This window comes from Rhineura floridana, chromosome 3 (genome assembly GCF_030035675.1).
Source record: "Rhineura floridana isolate rRhiFlo1 chromosome 3, rRhiFlo1.hap2, whole genome shotgun sequence".
NCBI classification, from domain to species: Eukaryota; Metazoa; Chordata; class Lepidosauria; order Squamata; family Rhineuridae; genus Rhineura; species Rhineura floridana.
Genome location: NC_084482.1, coordinates 4,722,747 through 4,739,466, shown reverse-complemented (window position 1 = coordinate 4,739,466; position 16,720 = coordinate 4,722,747). Strand labels below are relative to the sequence as shown.

The following is a 16,720-nucleotide window of genomic DNA, read 5'->3' as shown; positions in this document are numbered from 1 at the left end:
ACAGCACATTTATTATCAACACTCTTCTGGGGGTCTGAAATAAATAGATGGCAGTTTTAATTTAGGTCGATGTCTGATGAACTCTGGGCTATGGGAAAAGTATGAGATCACTATAGGATGGAATCCAATTGGTGACTTTGCCTTCAAAGAAGGCTTTTGAACCAGTGGAGGCATCTACTAACAAAAGAGAAGGAAAAATAACAAAAGAAAAGGAAAAATAATTCATCCTTCTCTCTGCCACCTTCCACTCTGTTCTGGAGGGTCCATCTGTGGAGTTGATTTTTGTTTTTTTGGGGAGGGGAGAAATCTGCAAACATCAAGATGTAGCAGCAGATGATAAAGAACACCATATCCACTCACTGCTGCTCCTGTCAGCTCAGCTGCCCTGTCCCTCAATTCTCACAGAGGCCATCAGTTCCAATTGTCCTTTTTGGGGGTTCATGGTAATCAACTAGGCTGATGTGAGACTACCTGCTATGGCAGGGCTAACATGAAGCTGGCAGCTTCCAGCTAGACCCCAGAAACCCAAGGCCCCATTCTGTAACGTCAGCAACATCCAGCTGTACTGTATTAAATCTATTTCCAGGAAGGTTGGGATGCCAGATTATTTCTCAGGGGCTGCCAAGGCCTGGTTTTTGACCTATAAACAGCCTGATTCCATCCAAGCTGTTCACCATAAGAACCCTATAACATTAAGAATTTTATGCCTGTGTTTGCTTGTTTTCCTCTTCCCTCCCCATCCCTTTTTTCTTTTGTGTTGTGTCTTTTACATTGTTAGCCTCTGAGCAAGGACTGTTGTTTTTATTGATTTGTAAGCTGCTCTGGGACTATAGAAGATGATAGTTTTGTAAGATATCCAGAGAGATTTATTTCACTTGTGGGGGAAATACAAAAAAGCAAAGTAATCTTGGAAAACAGAAATTGACACAATTGAAAACATGGTTAATATTAAACTAGGATGTAACCTGCTGTTGTTTTTCCTACTTTTTGTAAAGTTTAATGCATAAGGGCAGTTAAGATAATGTTAAATCTTCTGGTTGCTACAAGAACATTTGCAAGGTATTGGAAATAAAATTTGAACCAACTACATTGAAAAAATAGTTGCTGAAGATATGGGAATGATTTCATAGGTTAAATTTACTACTTTAGAAATCATGTCAATATGCTTTCATTAAGGGTAAGTGTTATGACAATGAGTCACAGCCAGTCTCAAGATCCCCCACACACACCCTCCTCTGGCATGGCTGTGAGAATGTTAGTAGCTTTCGTCTCCCTTTTTATTAACTGCAACTTGTCATGACAACCAAACCTGGACAACCTTAAGTTAATCTAAACTATGGCTTCTTGAACATGCCAACTTCAAACAAAATTTATGAAGATGTCTTGTTTCAACAAATTATAGTTTAATATTAACCACAGTTTAGGGGTTTGGATGCAATGCTCAACTGTAGTTAATTGAAAACTTCCAAACGCCTCCTTGTGGCTTCACTGAAGGAAAAGAGGGAGTAGTATGTGAAAAAAACAGTGTGCCCATGCACAGCTTTGGTGCAAAGATCATGACTTCTTTAAACCACAGTTTCCCATTACATCTGAAGTGGGAAATATTGGTTTAATCTCTGTTTACCAGGATCTGATCATGGTTTATCAGCCCAAGTTCATGCATTGTGAACCAGGTGATGGGGTCTAGTTACTAAGTATACTGCATTTAGGATAAGATAATGTCTTCGGTGGATGTGATATAGCTCCTCTGTTAAACTTTAAATCGGGGTGGCTGACCTTTTTTTGGCTCAAAAGCCCCATTCACCTTGGGTCAACGCTCCAAAGGGGCTGTTTGCCAGCACTGAGTGTGGCCACCCCACACATACCTAGACATATATTCAGAACCACAGCCTCCATCCCACCTTACCCTCAACTGATCCATGCAAATCAGCTGCGAGGGTTATTGCCCCCTCCCTGCTCGAATGATTGATTTGAGTACTCAAGAAGAGGCAATTTGTATCTCCATCAGGACGCTGGGCTGGGCAGAGAAGTTTAAACTTCTCTCCCACCCCAAGGTTATGTTTAATTAATTAATTTTTGCCACTACTACCAAAATTCATGGCCAAATGAATTTGTTTTAGAGGACACATCATGCCCTCAGGCTGGGGATTATCCTGCTCTCAATTATAGTTTGGAGTCTCCTTATACTTGTCTTCATTAATTTTTTTGTATTGTTCATACAAAACAATACAGTACTCTCAACAGTGTAAGATCATTTTCTCTTTGAAATTTTTATTATATTAAATAAGAAGGAAGATAGAGGTCACATTACAGTGTGGTTCATGTGATTTAAAACATATTTCAGTGTACCCCGTCTCTGAGGGGAAAGTTGTGCTTGTTTTTAGTATGATATGAAAAATAAAAGCCAATTGTGGGTGCCTATTGACTAGTGCCCATGTTGTTTCCAAGTGCCTCTGACATTAACATAATGTCTTTGCCACAATCTTTGGAGCAATACTAGTTTTTTAAAAACATGTTCATAAGGGTTTGTTTGTGAGATGAAGGATGAATATACATGGGTATAAATCCATATATGCTGTTTACAATACACAAACAGAGAAAGGCCTACCCATTATTTATTTATTATTTGATTTATGTCCTGCCCTTGCTCCCAGCAGGAGCCCAGGGCAGCAATTAAATTATTAGGGTAGCTCTGCTGGAAATTAGTATACTCAGCCTGTAACAAAGCTACCTTTTAAAAGAAAACATGCAAGTTGAGCATATATATGCAATATAAAAACACTATTGATTTGGGCAAGTCAGAATTTCTTGGCAGAATTTGGGCTTACTTGACATAGAATTTTGACAATTTGACATGTAGCATGGATGGCCCTGACAAAAGACAGAGGGAGCCAGTGAAACCTTGTTCTCAGTGAGGAAAGTTCAATATTAGGTTTCATGTAGTTGGATCTTTAATTCAATTAGGGTTATTGATAAAAACAAGAGTGTTGCAGCACCTTAAGACAACAAAATAATTATGAAATGTGCTTTCATGGAATAGAGTCTACTTCATCAAATGCATGAAGTATTAACTTAGGCATATATACACACATGGCTTGGCGGTGATGGGGGAGAGGGGAGAAAATGGAAAGGTCTGATGGAAACAAAATGCAAAAAGAACAGAAAGTGATAATTGCATAAAAGCAAGGTAATTACCGTGAAAGTTGAAACGGCAGCGATAGTGATAATACAATCCTGGAATTCCAGAGGTTGTTTTGTTTGTGTGTACACACTGCATACGCACGCACGCACACACGTGCATTGTGCAACAGTTCATTCAGGGATGCTCTGGACTCTGCTTTGGGCAGGGATAAACAGCAGCCTAGGGGTTCAATCCAGCCCCCATGCTCTCCCTAAGACTGTCCTGCTACCCCCACACAATTTTTATTTGATTTCTGGGATTTCTTTCCTACCCTTCCTCCGAAAAGAATCCAGGGCAGCATTTCCATTATTCATTTCAGTGGCCTTTATTTATTTATATACACTTGAGCACTTTCTTCCCACCTTTCTATATAAAATGCCCAAGACACCTAAAAAAATCAAAATAGCAAATCAACAACTAGATCATAAAAGAAGTTCTAAATGATACTGAAACACAAGATAGCAGCATAAACAGATACCACCTAAAACAGAAGCGGGAACCACATGGACAGGTATCAGTAGCAGCAGATTAACAGGCAATTAAAACTCCCATATCACCAAATGCCTTCTGAAATACAAGGATCCTTACCATCTGCCAGGAGGTCAAGAAGAAGAAACTCAGACAGACTTTCCAGACAAGAGAACCCAAGCCTGAGGACAGCCACTGAAAAGGTCCTCTCATGTGTGATTACCTGCTCCACTCAGAGGGCGGGATAATACTGAGAAGAATATGGGTGACAATCTGATAGGCCCATCAAGTGGCCCTTTAAGTATACTGGGCTAAGGCCATTTTCCACTTGTGCACCTCAGCTGCTCACACATATTCTCCTGCATCTCAGCTTACAGAAGAGTAGAAGCAGCAAGAAGTGCATAATAAGGGAAGGGCTCTGCCAAAACCTGTTAATGTTGACACTGGGTGGAGGGGGGTAAAGTCCTTGCCTATGTTTCCACTTGTATGGATGAAACCAATGTTACTAGCTCTTCAGCACTAGAGGTCCCAGGTCAGATGCAATTTGACTGACACTTTCAGTTTCTAACTTGACATAGCAATTTGGATGGCAAACTACACCTGCCGAATAGAGCATAGTTCCACTGTAGTAGATCAACTCCTCCTGTTCTTGTTATGGGCCTGCTATCCAAATGGAAGTCTTCAAATGGCATCAAGAAGTGAGGGTGGTGTATATACTATATGCAAATTCACATAAATACAGCCTGGATAGCCCAGTTTTAACTTCACAAGCCACTTTGGGAGGGGGCTTTAGGAGAAAAGCAATGAGGGAAGGAGGTGCTTGCACCTCAACCAGTCGTTCCAGAGGTTTCAAAAGCATGTCCGCCCCAGGACCACAGATAGATGGATTCGTCTGCAATGTTTTATTTTCACTTTTTCTTGTTTCAGCACATCATCTGTCCTTCAGCCTTCCCTCTCTCTCAAAAAAAACACAACCCCCAGGTTAAAAATTAGTTGCTGGCCTAGGATGTCAAATGGAAAGAATGGGTGAAGGTTAGGATGTCAACTTTCCTTTTGCTCCCTCTTCCAATTTCAAATCAAAGCAATGTAATGACATTCTCCTTTCAGTCACTCTGTAGTCCAAAAGCAAGTCCTTTCTCTCTTTTCACCTTTGGCCTTTTCCATCCACTACGCCAGGGATAGGGAGCCTGCACCCCCCTGGATGTTTTGGACTAGAACGCCCATCCTTTTATTGAAAATATTTCTAGCCTGCTTTTGATTACAAAGCAAATCCCAAAGCAGATTATAATTACAGTATGTTAAAACCATGTGCATTTTAAAAGCCTCACAAAGACACAACATCAGTAAAACAATAAAATTGCATGATAAACTCAGTGGTCAACAATTCACCCAAAAGCCTGTGAAACTAAGTAAGCCTTTTACTGTGGTGCCAGAAAGTCATGAGTGCCTGCCCTCTCCAGCGTTACTGTATTATCAAATTTCAGGACAGTGAAGCCATTGCAAAGACAGCATCTCTCATGTACTGTCTCATGTACAGTATGGGGCAGGTCTGAGGGGGAGTATGCGCTCTACCAAACATCTGGCCCTAGCTGAATAGCAGGGGTAGCCAACACATGCCCTCCAATTGTTCTTGGGACCATTGTCCATGCTGGCTGGGACTGATGGGAGTTGGAGTCCAACAGCGTCTGGAGGACATCATGACGCACCTCAAGAGAAAATTCTGTACTTAGCTTGAGGAAAGCTGAGCTTTGAAAAGCCTTGCCACAAAGTAAATGCTGCGCCAAAGAATTTAGCAATTTCCAAAGATGGATTAGATATCAGTAGAAAGTGATGTCAGTAATTTCCAGCTAATGATGCCAAATTCTGCCTCCATCCGTCACCATTTTGTGACTGGTTCTGTCCCTGTACCACCATTTTGTGACTGGCAGGCCTCAGTAATTTTCAGCCATCTCAAGAGAGCCCGAGTGGTAGAACGTTAGAGAGACCATGCTTTAGAAAGTGTGCAACCCCATTCAGAATGAGCAATTTGCACAATCCTCAGACCTGGAAACTGCCCACCCACAGTGCCAGGGGGCCAAGGTACAGTCTCCAATGCTGCTTTTTGGAAGCAGCCCTGCAGGGAGGGATTAAACCACTGAAACACTGTGCCTCCAACTCCCAACCTCCAGAGTTGATCCAACAGGATACAGTGGTCAACAGAACTGAAAGCCACTGAAAGATCAGGTTCACACTCCCCCTGTCCCTCTCCTGATATTTACTCAGGGCAATCAAGACTGATTCAGTCCCAAAACATGGCATGCCTCCAGATATAAATAGATCCAGATTGACTGGCTCTTCGGGCTTACTGGCAATGTGGAGATCTGCCGAGGGGTCCTGCTGTTCCTCTGAAGACACCTCAGGTTCAAAGTCTGAGCAAGGTTAAACTTTGACACCAAGCTAGATATTTTATAGGATGGGAAAATACGCTCAACATTTTTTTAAATGTTTAAAGAAACTTACAATGCAGTTCTGTGCATATTTACTCAGTAGTTAACTCCTGATGAATTCAGTTGGATTTCCTCTTAGGTAAATGTGTACAGGACTGTAATCTAGACTCCTTTTATTAAATGGAACAGGGCTAAGCCTGAAGAAAATGTCCAGTAAGAAGTGATTTATGATTTGAGGCTTTAAACTTAAAAAGCTTTAAAAGATTTTAGACTTTAAACTTAGTTGACAAAGAACCAGAAGAACTATGGAGTGAAGTCAGAGACATTATCAGGGGAGAATGCAAAAAGATACCTCTACTGAAAAAGAGAGAAAGACCTCAATGGATGCCTGAAGAAACTCTTTAAATGGTTAAAGACAGAAGGAAGGCAAAAGCAAAAGGAGAGAGAAACCCAGTTAGAACCCTAAATGCAACAATACAGCAACTAATAGGTAGGGACAAAGAACTATTACAATAGTTATTATTGTATATTGTATAGAAATAGAAGAGGACAACAAAAAGGGTAGAGCAAGAGCCCTATTCCAAAGGATTAGAGAAATTAAAGGGAGATTTAAACCAAGAGTAGGGATGTTGCATAATCAACAGGGGAACACATTGACTGGCAGAGATTAAATAAAAGGGAGATGGAAGCAATACATTGAAAAACTCTATAAAAGAGATGCAAGGATGACAGATTCATTCATGGAGGAACTGTATGATAAAGAACCAGAAATTTTAGAATGTGACATAAAAGCTGCTCTGAAAATACGTGGAAGAAACAAATCACCAGGAACAGATGGCATACCAATAGAGTTGCTACAAGCTACTAAGACTGAATCTGTCCAAATTTTGACAAAAATTTGTCAACAAATGTGGAAAACTAAACAATGGCCCACAGACTGGAAGCGTTCAATATACACCCCAATTACAAAGAAAGGGGATCCCAGGGAATGCAGTAATTATCAAACTATTGCCTTAATATCCCAGGCAAGTAAAGTAACGCTCAGGATTCTACAACAAAGACTCTTACCATATATGGAGCGAGAAATGCCAGACATCCAAGCTGGATTTAGAAAGGGAAGAGGCACAAGAGATCATATCACAAACATACGTTGGATAATGGAACAGACCAAGGAATTTCAGAAGGAAATCACCCTGTGCTTTATAGATTACAGCAAAGCTTTTGATTGTGTAGATCATAAAAACTATGGAATGCTTTAAAAGAAATGGGGGTGCCATAGCATCTGATTGTCCTTATGCACAACCTATACTCTGGACAAGAGGCTACTGTAAGGACAGAATATGGAGAAACCGATTGGTTCCCCATCGGAAAGGGTGCGAGACAGGGATGTATTTTATCACCCTGTTTGTTTAATCTATATGCAGAACATATGATACAGAAAGTGGGATTGGACCAAGACGAAGGAGGTGTGACAATTTGAGGGAGAAATATCAATAATTTAAGATATGCAGACGATACCATACTCTTAGCAGAAACCAGTAATGATTTGAAACAATGCTGATGAAAGTTAAAGAGGAAAGCACAAAAGCAGGACTACAGCTGAATGTCAAGAAGACTAAAGTAATGACAACAGAAGATTTATGTAACTTTAACGTTGACAATGAGGACATTGAACTTGTAAAGGATTATCAATACCTTGGCACAGTCATTAACCAAAAGGGAGACAATAGTCAAGAAATCAGAAGAAGGTTAGGACTGGGGAGGGCTGCTATGAGAGAACAAGAAAACGTTCTCAAATGCAAAGATGTACCACTGAATACTAAAGACAGGATCGTTCAGACCATGGTATTCCCAATCTCTATGTATGGATGTGAAAGTTGGACAGTGAAAAAAGTAGGTAAGAGAAAAATCAACTCATTTGAAATGTGGTGTTGGAGGAGAGCTTTGTACATTCCATGAACTGCGAAAAAGACAAATAATTGGGTGTTAGAACAAATTAAACCAGAACTATCACTAGAAGCTAAAATGATGAAACTGAGGTTATCATACTTTGGACACATCATGAGAAGACATGATTCACTAGAAAAGACAATAATGCTGGGAAAAACAGGAGTAGAAAAAGAGGAAGACCAAACAAGAGACGGACTGATTCCATAAAGGAAGCCACAAACCTGAACTTGCAAGATCTGAATAGGGTGGTTCATGACAGATGCTATTGGAGTTCGCTGATTCATAGGGTCGGCATAAGTCATAATCGACTTGAACGCACATAACAACAAAGTGATTTTATATTTGAAATACTATATAATTTAAACATTTTGGATATATGTAAAAATGGGGAAGTATTGAAAATATGTAGTGTCATATGACTGTTGAAAAATGGAAATGGACTGCCTTCAAGTCAATTCTGACTTATGGCGACCCTATGAATAGAGTTTTCATAGTAAGTGGTATTCGGAGATGGTCTACCATTGCCTTCCTCTGAGGCTGAAAGGCAGCAACTGGCCCAGGTCACCCAGTGAGCTTCATGGCTATGTGGGGATTCGAACCCTGGTCTCCCAGGTCGTAGTCCAACACACTAACTACTATGCCACACTGCCTCTCGCATATGACTGTTAGATTATTCTAAATATAAACTTCTTATGTATTTTTATTTGTATCTATCAATATAACAATGTAAGCTTCACAATGCAATTTGCAGCACCACAGGCAGGTGGCACTGTGAACTGCAGCATGAACACTTCTGCACCTCCACCTGGACCCCCTACTCGCACAGCCCGTCCCTGCCCGCTTTGGCAAGTGGGCAAGGTGGGCAGTGTGCAACCTAGGTATGATGTATGGCAGCACAGTTTATCCAGGAAGAAGCAGGGCAGTGGCAGCCATTGGCTATTGGCAGCCTAGATCCACTGTGCAGCAGCAGAGTTTGTCTGGGGCAGTGGCAGTGTGGGGCAGCAGCAGAGGAACAGGTGAGGCAAGTGAGTTGGTGAGGGGAGTGGGGGTGCCTGGAGGGAGGTGGGGAGTGGCAGGGGAGTGGGGGTTGGGGTGCATGGTGAGGGAGTGGCAAGCAGAGTGACCTGGGGGACAGAGCCTTCCTAGTCAAGTTAATAACAATGTAATTAAAAAAAATACTGTGTCCCTACTCCATTTCTTGTATTATAGAAATGTACAATAACAATTTATCTCCTAGTTTAAGGACTTTATTTTGGTTTGCTTTTGACCCTGCATTGTAGTGCCTCACCAGCACTCACTGGGACCTCCTGTGTGGCTATTTATTTTATTCTCGGAAACATTAACACCTTACTGCACCTGCTCCAGGTTATTCAGAATGGGCTAGTTAGCGTGTTACTAATCATGGTTTAGCAAATGGGCAGCTAATCTTTTTCAACCCAAGGGTTGAAAACTGACCACTCCTCTGAAGGGTGGGTCTTAGGGATATGCTAGAATTCCATCCAACTTGGATTTGGTACCGAATTTTCCATTAATTCACTTATTCACTTACCATTGCTGATTGGATCTTCATGTAATGATTTTCTGCAACTATTTTCAGGAATGGATTTTTAAAAAAACACCATGTCTAAAATATTGATATTAATATTAACATTTTTATCAATGTTGCTTTCAAAATACCAACATTTCCTTTCAAAATATCGATATTAATACCATTATTTTTCTGAGGGGAAAAATGGATCAGTAAAAGCAGGAGCTTGTGGACAAAGAACGAACTCAAATTGACACTAGCTTGTTAGGTCGACAGAATGCTTTCAAACTGGCACCGGCCAATAGATCTCATCTCTAATGGGTATAGCCAAATTGGCCAGCGCACTCTCCGTCATGCATCCCAAGAGCAGTCACACACATGCAGGCACCACAATTGTTCTTTCCCACAGCTGTGTTGCATGTGTGTGTGCTCATGCGCATGCCTGCAGCTATGTGTTTCCAAGGAAAGAAGGCTTTCCTCCCCACTGATTTTCCACTTCTCCTCCTACCCAAGCATTGCTATGTGGAGGATAAACAGCATGGGGTGGACTAACAGGGGAGGAAAGCCCATTGTCTTAGAGCACCTTCCTGTTTCCTGAGTCTAAAGACCTTCTTGTAATGACACTGCGCCCAGAGGGAGAAGAGGCTCTTTCCCAAGGTAAGAAGAGGACTTCCTCCCCATGATTCTGGCAAAGGGCTAGCAGGCCACTAGAAGTAGCATTATGGGCCAGATCTGGCCCTCAGGCCCACCATCCCTCATTTAGCAATATTTGCACAAGCGGGAATAAGCCAGACCTCTTTCTCCTATGTTTTTCCTGTCCTGTTCTTCAGTCATACATGTCCTTGATCTGTGCCAATTTGAGGGGAAAGTTGCCTGGGACTCCAGGACTGAGGCCAACAACACTCTGGCCTCTATCAGCAGTCACAGATAAAAACAAGGGCTGCTAGGTAGTTTTTTGTACTATTTTAATATGTGATATGCTGTTTTGATGACATTTGATTAAAAGGTAGGATATCAAACTTTCAAACCAACAAAATGTGAGGTAAAATGTGAGGTAAAAATGAGGCAGATAAATAAAATAGAAAGTTAAGCAGAAGGAAGATGTAGATTCCAATGAGAACCTCAACAAATTTAACTGGGTTAGTATGCTAGTACTGGCAAAATATAAAAATAACACCAACTTAATGTGAGCAGCTTAGTTTTTAACGTCTAAAAGGGTGATCCCTAGTGGTCCTTAAGAACTAAGCGCTCTGTGAGTGGAGAAGCAGATTATACATGTTAGCCTACTAGCACTCTGCACAGCCAGCTTCTGCAGTAAACCTGCAGAGCTATTTCTCCCCCAGAACTCAACCCAAGAGAAGCACATACTAAGAACTCTTCCAGAATGGGCTCACTGCTCTAAAAATGTTGCATCTGCCTTCACCCTCAATTGCATATCACCACATTGGTTACAGAGAAACATATATTGTATTTTGAATTTAAGTATTTATTACATTTACTGGTCTAAACTCACAACATTATTGTAGTCAAACTAATTATGGAGCTTGTTTCCTATCTAGGCAAATACATTTGGGTAGGGCAAACTGTAACTCAATCTGAATAAACAGATATAATCTTTTACAAAGAGAAGGATGTAGAATAGGCACTCTTCCTTAGGAAATACTTCAAAGCCTTAAGCATAATGCTACAGCAGGGATGTGGAAACCTGTGGCCCTCAGGATGTTGCTCAACTACAATTTCCATCACCTCTGACTTTTAGCCATGCTGGCTGGGGCTGATGGGAGCTGAAGTCCAACAAGCCACAGGTTCCCCATCCCTTCACTAGAGGGTTGGCTCTCCAGAGTGATTTGTTGCTTCTTACCTGTGTCATAGAAAGAGGGGGCTGCAGTGCAGGAGGGTTGGGGAATTCACTGGTCAAGTCTCTTTCAGTTTTCCTTTCTGCAGGGAAAAGACAAGGAAATAAGGAAAGGTATCAGAATTGGCTTTGCTTATTCAAAACAACATTTTGCAACAATTCAGTGTGGATGGGATACACATGGATACACTCACAGCCTCAGAACTGTTGGACTCAATCAAGACACTGTTACACTTCTGTGAGCATAGTGTAGTTCAATTTTCTGATAATCTCAAATTTATATATGTACAGTAGGGCCCCGCTTATACGGCGGGTTAGGGACCAGGCCCCCACCGTAAACCGGGAATCGCCGTAAAGCGGAACCCATTGACTATAATGGGTAGCGTCGCACCGCGCCAAAATGCCGCAAAAGCGCAAAATTGGCTTTAAAACAGGGAATTTCCCCTAATTGAAAGCCGCCGCATCAGCGGAACACCGGAAAACGGAACGCCATAAAGTGGGGCCCTACTGTATATATTTTTAAAACCCACAAGTTTCAAGATACTCTTGAAAATATAACAGTTTCTAGAGGGGTAGCTTTGTTAGGGCTTATCCACACAGGAGTTTAATGTGTATTTGAAGCTACTTGTGCCTCAATTTTTTTGGCATCCAATGAGATTCGGTAGCAGGTTTCTATCCATCTGAATTCCAACAGTCCGTTTTTCAGTACCGATCCACCATTCCCCCCCCCGATTGCGCAATTGCAATTTGCGGGTTTTTTCCCAGCGAAAAAAATAATGTAATTGCTAACGAAAATGCTCATGAAAATGCTTATGCTGTAGGCATTTGTTCCATTGAGTTAAGAATGCATCAGCTTAGAGGAAAGCTGATGACGAATAAAATGATGTAAAATTCGGAGTGGGTTTTTTTTTAAAAAAAAGTGCCAATGACAGCCATGATCTGCTGCAAGAAATCGATGCCGGTCTTAAAACAATGAGAATTGTCGCATTATGTCAAAATTCAATAATAAATCAATTTAGCAAATATTCTCCCCCACCCCTAGCATCCACATGATGTCATCCTCATCTAACTGGCAGCCTAACTTTTGTCCCATTAAACTTGGATTTTCCCAATTCAGGAATAATCAGATAAGGCAGGAGTGGGGAACCTTTGGCCCTCCAGATGTTGCTGAACTACCCACCAGCAACTCCCACCAGCCCCAGCAAGCATGGCCAATGGCCAGGAATGATGGGAGTTGTAATTCAACAATAATTGGCAGGCCAAAGGTTCCCCACACCTGCAATAAAGGAAGCTATATCCAATATAAAATTGCATGTTACCTGACTCTGGACATGCTGAAGTGCACTGTGCAACCAGGGGTTTTTTACATGTATGATTATGTTTTTCAGGGAGCTGTCAATCACCATATACCCTACTCTAATTTTGTTTCTGTCAGCTCAAAGAAAAGGATGCAGTGTCTATGGATTTTTTAAAAACAGTTATTTCTGGCCAAACTGCTCTAGTGCAAAACAGCTGTATTAAAAATAAAGATAAAATCTGCTTTGTGCATGCAAACAATCAAGACCAGCACAGGCTTGGAGTGCGGTGTGTATGTGTATGGGGAGGGATGAGCTATCTTCCTGTCGATTATTATACAGCTTACAGAGATGTGACCAATTTTCAATTACTCAATCTGTATTATCTTGAGACAAAGCAGGACCTGCCCTTTTTTCTCTCTCTTTGAAATGGAAGTGGATTGGAGGCACCTATGCCCCCAGCTGCCTGGCCTTTCTTTGCCCTTGCAAGGTGCTACTTGGTGAGCTGCTGGGCAGGATGGGCACAACACACACCTACATGTTTTTTAACACGCTGTTTGGTACAAATCTGGCAGATAAAAAAAACTTGCATTTCAAAAATAGATATGGATGTTTTTGTCCATTGCAAAACACGCTTTGGTAGATTGTTGTTGTGCAATTCCATATATATATATGTGCACCTTTAAATATATATATATATTTAAAGGTGCATATGCACAGGGAGACAAATACCTGCACGCATGCCCACAACAGATCTCAGGTTTCTGGAACTCACAGAGGGTAGGGATGTACTAATTAAGGGAAAGGGACAACAGCATGAATACATCCCAGAAAACACCATGGAAAATTTAGATGTTGGAGGCATTAAATTTAAAGCACTCATGTGTGGACGACAGCACAGAAACACACCCATAAAAAAATTGACCTGCATATGCATTAACACCCTCATGTAGACCCAAACTTAATCTGTTGTAGCAAAAACATAGTACTGCAGCAGCTTAAAGGCTAATAAATAATTATGGCATAAGCAGTACTCCACAAAAGCTAATGCCACCCTTTATTAAATAAATAAATAAATTTGCTAGTCTTTAATAGAGTGTGAGACCCTTTGATTTGTTCTTACTTGAGTATGTGAGTAATGTCTAGAGAAATCTGAGCCAGGATGAGCCTAAGCAGCACTCCAGTGGTGAGGGGTGGTGGTAGTGGGACAAGCATTCCACTCAGCTCCCTGACCTTCCCTATAGCTAGCAGAAACATGATACATTATTACAACACAAGCAAATATACATATAATTTGGTACAATTAATTCAGGTCACAAGATCTGGCCTTTCTTCACTCAGCATTTGCCGTTCCCAAGATCAGAGCCCTGGCCATAATCCACCAAGCACTGCTGCGTTACAAACAAGTTATCATTCCATAACATCCTACTCAAACCCTTAGGTCTTCCATTGAGGCCCTCATGTGGGTGCCACATACCCCAAAAGTTTGTTTAATAAGTGCCTGGGCTTTTACTGTGCAAGCAACCACATTTTGAAATACACTCCCCTGCAAACTAGGATGATGATTATTATTATTATTTATTAAATTTATATACCGCCCGACTAGCGATAGCTCTCTGGGCGGTGAACATAAAATAGTATAAAAATACAATGAATAACAAAATAATATTAAAATACAATCAACAATACAATAAACATTATTAAAATTAGATCAATGTAACTTAAAATGCTTCAGAGAATAGGAAGGTTTTGACCTGGCGCCGGAAGGAGAGCAGAGTCGGCGCCAGGCGTACTTCCTCGGGGAGACTGTTCCATAGTTCGGGGGCCACCACTGAGAAGGCCCTAGATCTTGTCATCACCCTCCGGGCCTCCCTGTGAGTTGGAACCCGGAGGAGGGCCTTCGTAGCAGAACGTAGTGCACGGGCCAGTTCATATCGGAAGAGGCGTTCCGCAAGGTATCGTGGTCCCGCACCGTATAAGGCTTTATAGGTTAATACCAACACTTTGAATCTAGCCCGGAAACATATTGGCAACCAGTGCAAGCGGGCCAGAACAGGTGTTATATGCTCGGACCGCTTGGTCCTTGTCAGCAATCTGGCCGCCGCATTTTGCACTAGTTGTAGCTTCCGAACTGTCTTCAAAGGTAGCCCTACGTAAAGCGCATTACAGTAATCCAAACGTGAGGTTACCAGAGCATGTACCACTGATGTAAGGTCCTCTTTACTCAAATAGGGACGTAGCTGGGCTACCAACCGAAGTTGGTAAAACGCATTCCTAACCACCGAGGCTGGTTGATGCCAACCGTTTGTTTTTTTAGGCACCTTCTTAAGACTTTTTTATTCAATCAGGCTTTTTCAGGGTAGCGTGGTTGTATATTATTGATGTTGGGTTTGATGTATCATTGTTTTAACTTTGCATTCATTTATTTTTTGAATACTACCACAATACTGTCAAATAGTGGGTGGTTTATAAGTTCTTTAAATAAATAAATTGGTTCAATCAATAGACTTTGCAATAAGTGAAATAGATTCAACTAGTAGGTCAAGCAATAATCTGATTAACAGACTGCACCCAACAAATCTGGGTTGCCAAAAAGCCCCTGGCATCCAATTTCTATGGCTACGTATTTCATGGTGTAGATTTTTAAAATGTGTAACATACTAGATCTTTGAACACAAATACATATAAAAAATACATATAAAAATACATATAAAAAAATAAAATAAAGCAACATTTTTGAACCAACAAGCACATTTTGTATTTTAGAAAGTTCTGTGGGCACCAGTCACAAAATGGCTGCCATGAGAATGTGGCATAATTAAGAGACAGAACAGTCACTGCTGCTTTTCCACCCTTGCCCTGGAAGGAAGTATTTTCCTGCAACAAGTACTTAACCTTCAGAATTGATCACTTCAGAATATAATCACATCCACACCATTAAAATTAATTGTGTGGAGGGCAGGCTCACTGGTGGCTACACAAAATGGTGGCCAAAAGCTTAAACTCTATCAAGCCCTGCTTGGGAACATCCCTGTGGTATTTGAATGGCCAGTGCCTACAAACAGAATACTGAACTAGGTGGATCCCTTGGTCTGACCTTGCCTACTTCTGTTCTTAGGGCCAAGCTATACAAATACTTGTAACAAATAAGCCTTCCTCCCCGAACGTAGCTTCCTGAGGCTACAATACAAAACGGACAAGCAGCAAGAGGAAAGAATATGGTTCTTTGTCTCACATTTCTCCACTCTAAATCATACCTTCCTTATTGTTTTATGGGGAGGGCACTTAGCTCAGTGTAAGAGCACATGCTTTCAATGCAGAAGATCCCAGGTTCAATATCTGGCATCTCCACTTAAAAAGATCATGGGCAGCAGAACTGGGAAGGACCTGCTCACAGAGTAGGCAGCACTGGATTAGAGAGACCAATCATGTATCTCAGTACAAGGCAATTTCATATGCCCAGTGGAGTTGCTCATGCCATCCCTAGTGACGTGCCAGACTAGAAAGACCCAGGGAAGACCTACCTTCAGTATAGACAGGCTGAGCTATGTCCTCTATTCGCAGCTCATTTTCACTTGACCTGCAGCAGAGGAATAAGACAGAAATTAGAAGTCACATCCATTGCTAAGCTGGCACCAAAGACCAGTGAGACCCAACTTGGTTCAAATAATTGATTTTTCTAGAGCAACATTGGGGCTTCCAACTCAAGCTCAGTGTAGTTTAAAACGTCTTTTGCAAGTACACTTTATCAATACATTTCAATAGGAAGGCACCATCTGAACCATGTTGAAATGGGTTTGCCAGTCCCAATCCCTAGCAAAGGGTACACTGGGAGCAGATGCTAGGATAGTTAATCACTCACCAATTCTAGAAAGAAACCCAAGATGTGAACACACATAAAAAGGTAAAGGTGTCCCCGCACTTGTAGTGTGAGTCGTTTCTGACTCTTAGGGTGACGACTTGCGACGTTTACTAGGCAGACCGTATATATGGGGTGGGATTGCCAGTTCCTTCCCC

General features: G+C 41.4%; 1 protein-coding gene across 1 annotated transcript in view; it reads right to left on the bottom strand.

Annotated features, from left to right (window-relative positions):
* Nucleotides 1-16,720, bottom strand: part of PPP1R3F (protein phosphatase 1 regulatory subunit 3F) — a 41,917-nt gene that overhangs the window by 11,730 nt on the left and 13,467 nt on the right. Inside the window, exons 2-3 of the mRNA XM_061613992.1 lie at nt 16,228-16,283; nt 11,415-11,491 (exon numbers count right to left, since the gene is read on the bottom strand). Coding sequence (XP_061469976.1) covers nt 11,415-11,491; nt 16,228-16,283 — 133 coding nt within the window. The remainder of the gene's footprint in view (nt 1-11,414; nt 11,492-16,227; nt 16,284-16,720) is intronic.